This window comes from Berghia stephanieae, chromosome 2 (assembly GCF_034508935.2).
Source record: "Berghia stephanieae isolate SIO BIC M18660-M18661 chromosome 2, UCSD_Bste_1.3, whole genome shotgun sequence".
Classification (NCBI taxonomy): domain Eukaryota; kingdom Metazoa; phylum Mollusca; class Gastropoda; order Nudibranchia; family Aeolidiidae; genus Berghia; species Berghia stephanieae.
Window position 1 is genome coordinate 99,985,956 of NC_088361.1, and position 5,485 is coordinate 99,991,440.

A 5,485-nucleotide genomic window follows, 5' to 3' on the forward strand; every position below is an offset into this window, starting at 1 on the left:
ATGTCTGATTGAGCACTCTCATCGTCACTATCCATTAAAAAACGTTGATCACGCCCGAGAATTTAGGAATTCAAACGCCATTCCAGCCAAAAAAAAAAAATAAAAGGACGTTACCACAACCGATTTGGTCGACAAACTTAAAATATTCACAGCAGACAAACGAATTGAGATAAAAACGATCGGGAAATTTCTAGTTTCACTTTCACTCTTTCTCTACTTTCGTTTTCTAAATAAAAAGAAGTGGCTCTACACATGTTTTTAGTTTATGGGTTCAAAGATGCTGGGTACCTGGCGGGCGATATCGGGCGATTTGCACTGTTTGAGATGTATTTTTGAGCGGGCGATTACGGGTGATTTGGGCCGCAATGGGTTAAAAAGATTACTCGATTTATTTTATTATATTCCTCACATTGTCATCTTTACTGTACTGCAGGTAGTGTTTTTTACTTAGATTATGCACAAGATGCTATTAAAAGAGCCAGTGTTGTAGATGTGGATTACAAAATTATTACCTACCGAACTCATTTATAATTTTAGTATTTGATATTAATTTATCAAGTTTATACATTTGTTTGTCAAATTATTTCACACAAACTCACTTAGTCCTCGGACAAAGTCCTGTGAAAATTTATCATCTTTCAGGAAATGTCTGAAGACTGAGTTGTTCCGCAAGACTTATTTTTCATAAAATAGATTTTGCTTTGATTCTGTTTTTTGAATGCATGTTTATTATGTATCATGTAGTGTCGAGATTTTTAATTCTGTTGTTTTTAAACATTTTTATTTTTATTATGTAAAACACCCCACAGCACGATTAGCGTGGATGTTTAGGCACTATCTAAATTCATTATTTACTATTTACTATTTACTTAAATCTGAAAAGTAAATCACCAAGAGATAATTTTAAGGGAAGTAACCGTCATTGTTCTTTTCATTTTACATACAAGGCTTAGCTGAAAAGTCTTCACGCTTATTGGATATTTCCAATTGTATTAAATGCACCAGTGCACACTACACATCAAAATGTACACAATTTGTTCTTCTCTTATATCACCAAATTTTGTTTAGCTGCCATTTCTTGTTTTTAAATATTTTATTTGATAAAATCTATTCCAACATGTTGGTCAAAGAAATCACTTAAAAGGAATTATGCATCAATAAGCGGGCTGTAATTGATTTCCTTACTGCAGAGAGATGTGCACCTGTAAACATTCATGAATGGCTGAAACTTGTTTATGGTTACTCGTGCATTGACATATGAACAGTTCAAATAAGGGTAATGTGTTTTATTGGGACCGATGCTGTCTCCACCAACATTAATGATCAGGCTTGCAGAGGTCTATAAAGTGCATTGACGGAAGCAGCAGTTTGGAGTAGCAATGAAATTTTCATTTGGTTGGATTTGTAAACATAACTTTTATATGTAAAAAAAAATTGATGGGGGGCCCAAACTAGCCTATAAACTTTAGGATTACCCCCAATTAAGAAAAAAAAGTTTGCTTGGCAAGTATGCTATTTTTATGGCGCTAAATCACTTGGAACAAAAAGAAAGAATGCTTAAAGGATATTTTACAGATGATTCAAACAGTGTATGTTGGCATACTTTGCACTGTTAAAATTACATCTTTGATTTTATAATAATGTCAATGATAGATACTTTTAAAAATAAATACAGAAAAGATGAATTCTTAATTTTGATATAATGATAAAATAAATATTCAAAACTGAACAGAAAAAGTACATATTTTATTACATTTTAAAATGCATTTTCAGATTCAAGCTAGAAAGATTGTATGTCCTGTGGCTCGCAGGGATATAGCAATGATGTTATTATATATTTTTTTTCCAATTATTTTAGAACAAGTGAAAGAAGAGGAGGAAAAACGACAGGCAGGTGAATTTGTTGATGATCCAATTGTAGATGATGGCTCTCCAATATTTCTTCCTATGGAGCCAGAGTACAAGTCTGAAGCCTGGGACAACTTGAACGAGGATGATCAAAAGACGAAAATGGACAAAATGATTGCAGACTTTTTGACGTTTACTCTGCTGGAAGAAGATTATCGTGAGAAAGCCACAAAATATGTGTCGGATGCCAAATACAATCTTGACACTGCTGTTGTGAATTTTTATAAATCCTGGCTTTATATGTTCGATAGTGAAAATGAAAATGTTGCTGAAGCTTGAAGGAAAAAATGTCACTAAGCTAAGAAATGTAAGACAGATAATGTGGATATTTCGGGTCTCTACTTTATCAACAAAACATGATGAATGAAACACTATGGACGGATGAGAGATGTGAGAATGACGCAGTTAAGGTGAATAAACAAATCAATGATGGGACCGGAAATTGAATGCTCCTTTGTAAGGAAGCATAAATTTAAAAAATAACAATAAATATTAATAAAAGGTGTGCAATTAATGAAATTATTCAAAATGAGGAAAACTGGGTCTTGTTGTATAGAATGTAAAATGAAATAAAATCTATACTATAGTAGAAAATTGATAAAATGGAATTGTAATAAAATTTTACAAATGTTTGTGATAGGTAGGAGTATAAGTATTATAATACGTGGCAGCAGCAGGAGTAATAGTTGTAGAATTAGTAGTAGTAGCAGTAGTAGAAGTAGTAGTGGTGGTAATGGGTAATGGTAGTCGTGTGGAACAGATGATGGATGGTCGGGGGAGTCAGAGAGGTAAGAGATAAAGGTTGTACAGTGGTAATTGCCTAATTGCTTGCCTTCTTAATGCCAGTTTTGCCTGTAAAACACAACTTTAAATGCCCGCTTCTAATTATGTATTCCACCTAAATGCCTTCTCTGACAAATTCATGATGTTTAATAAAAAATTTCAATCTCCAAAACTGACGAGCAATTTCACAATGTGGTCAGCTGTGTTTGACATAATGAAAAGAGACCTCTCGCCTCCCTCTCCTGACTTCTGTTGGCTGACACAGGGCAAGTTACCAACATTCAAGCATGCTTTATCACAAGTCTCAACTCAACCCATCCCAGAAGTCCTAATCCACTGTCAACAATTTTGTCATGTGACCTAAATATGTTGCAATTGCCATAAAACCCTTAAAAACAAACAAGTGAACATGTTATCTAAATCTAAGTCTACTATGTTAGAGTTCTTTTTTTAAAAAAACTAGTTCTGAAATGACCAGAGTTCTTTTTTTTTTTTTTAACTAGTTCTGAAATTACCTGTAAGTTATGCAAGCACCTTAAAAGCCCTAACAATATACAAAGAAACAAACATATCTGTTGCTTTGTCTATTATTCATTTTTACTTCATTCCGCAGTTTCTATTCAATATCATAGATAATTTTTGTCTTTGTTAACTGACCCCTTATGGGACCTTGCCACAAAGTCTTTCTTGAACAACCTTCAATCTGTTGCCAGTCTGCTTGCTTGAGATATTGTTATTCCTAGAATGCACTGAGTTGTCGAAAGCTCTGGACTGTAAGACGAGGAAGCAAATATTTACATCCAGCTTTCTGGATTTCAATTAAATCTAGAGGTGCCTAAATGAGTCAATGAAATGTATAGAAACATAAAGTGAGTAAAAATGACTTTTATAAAAGATACATCACAAAGTAAACTGCATTCCGGTGAATGGCTTTCCTCAGGTAAACAAGAAAAGAAAATATGTTATATTATATTACATTATTGCTTTATGGTTAAAACATTATCGGTAAAAATGTGTGTGTGTTTATGTGTGGATTTCATTTATATGTGTTTTTGATTTTTTGTTTTGCTAAAAAAGGGATTTTGAGCCTGAAACATTCCTCATTTGGTATTTTGTTCTTTTTCAAAGCTGATATATTAATTTTCCCAGCCTGTCTTATGTATTGTTGTTATCTTCTTGCTGGTCTTCCTATTCCACTCTTTTCCTTGTTGCATCTAATGCCTCTCACTTGTTTGATGGTGGTGTTTATGTGCTCAAAGTATTTAATTTTCAGTATTTTGACGAACTGTTACTGATTCCATGCCAATTCTTGTGTACATCTTTATTTTGATTTCATCATTTTCTGTCCGTCTTCTTTCTTTTTAAAAAATGCGATCTCCGTAGTTGATTGCCGATTCATTATATATGTGCATGCATGCTGGATGGGGTCTTTGACCTTCCATGGTGGGCAGGAGGTCACATTATGTCATATAATTTTATATCTGTTTTCCGAGTTGCTTTCTGTCTTTGGAATGGGATTACTTAGTTTTGTCTTAACCGTGACCGGAGTTTGTGACTGGAAGCATATCAGTCCAATGTATAAAAGTTTTGTGACTGCTATTTTTTTCCCTTGTAAATCATTCACTTTTACATTTTTTTCATATTAATATGTATTGGTTTGTAAACATTTGAGTGTATTCCTCTCAGTGGGGAACTGTGTTTGTGTCAGGATGAGACTTGTAGATGATCTCAAACTAATTACAATGATGGAGTGCTCTTGGAATATACGTCTTTTACATGTTTGAATCCTTCCCCTTTGCCTTACTGTCTCTTTTTTGCTTACAATTATAAATCTATAACTTTTTTGCCTATCCTGAGTTCTTCCTTTTTACAGGCGCTGAAATGACCTAAATGTGTCGCAAGTGCCGTAAAACACTGAAAAACAAAAGCAAAAAAAACAAAGCTACGACATAGGTTTTTTAAAAGGATTTGTTGAAAATTACTCTACTTGGATATAAAATCATTCATTTGTGATCATACGTACCCTTGCATTAAAAAAACAAACCCAAACAAAAAAATAAAAACAACAACAAAAAAACCCAAAAAGCTAATACATACCCTGCCTTATCTGATTCTAGATATGAATAAATGTGTTTTGAAATTTTGATTTTGATTTCATGTGACATCAGCTACTTCTTTAAAGATGTGCTGGTCCCACTGTCAAACTTTTTCAGATGTAAAAAAGGACTTATTAAACTATCATGATGTGTAATGTTTCTATATCTCATATAATGCCTTTTACATTATGTAATGAATTTTGTATTGATACATATATATGTTTTATTGGTATGTATTTGGGGGGGGGGGGGGGGGGCGGGGGGGCCGAGTGGTTAAGGCATTGCACTTTGACATGGAAATTCTCTAGTTCAACCTCGCTTCAGGCACTGTTGTTTGTTTTTTTTTCACTGGGCAAGATTATTACCCCCCCCCCCCCCCCCCCCCCCCCCCCCCCCCAAATAAATTTGCTCACTTTGGACAAGATTGGTGATTGCTGTTTCCATAAAATTTTTGATGGATAATCTATATTCCTTCATGGAATGCCTAGGCGACGGCATCTAAAGATGTCGCACAGAAGGGCATAATTTAATTTTTTATGTTTTTATATGGACATTTATCATTTCATACTAAGTTTTAGTCCCATTTCCCATGAAATCAAATTTTTACTTGCAATTCAAATGTTGCCAAAGAAAAGGTGAGGAATAAAACAAATATCTACTTAAATATTGTTCATTTATTAATGTTGTAATTACTAATT

General features: G+C 33.7%; 1 protein-coding gene across 4 annotated transcripts in view; it reads left to right on the forward strand.

Moving 5' to 3' along the window:
* The window catches only part of LOC144966036 (uncharacterized), a 40,503-nt gene extending 35,727 nt beyond the window's left edge, over window positions 1–4,776 (forward strand). For all 4 annotated transcript variants that reach the window (XM_078902028.1, XM_078902030.1, XM_078902029.1 and 1 more), the window contains one exon: window positions 1,859–4,776. In XM_078902028.1, coding sequence (XP_078758154.1) covers window positions 1,859–2,187 — 329 coding nt within the window. In that variant the 3' untranslated portion in view covers window positions 2,188–4,776. The remainder of the gene's footprint in view (window positions 1–1,858) is intronic.
* Window positions 4,777–5,485: the final 709 nt, after the last annotated feature.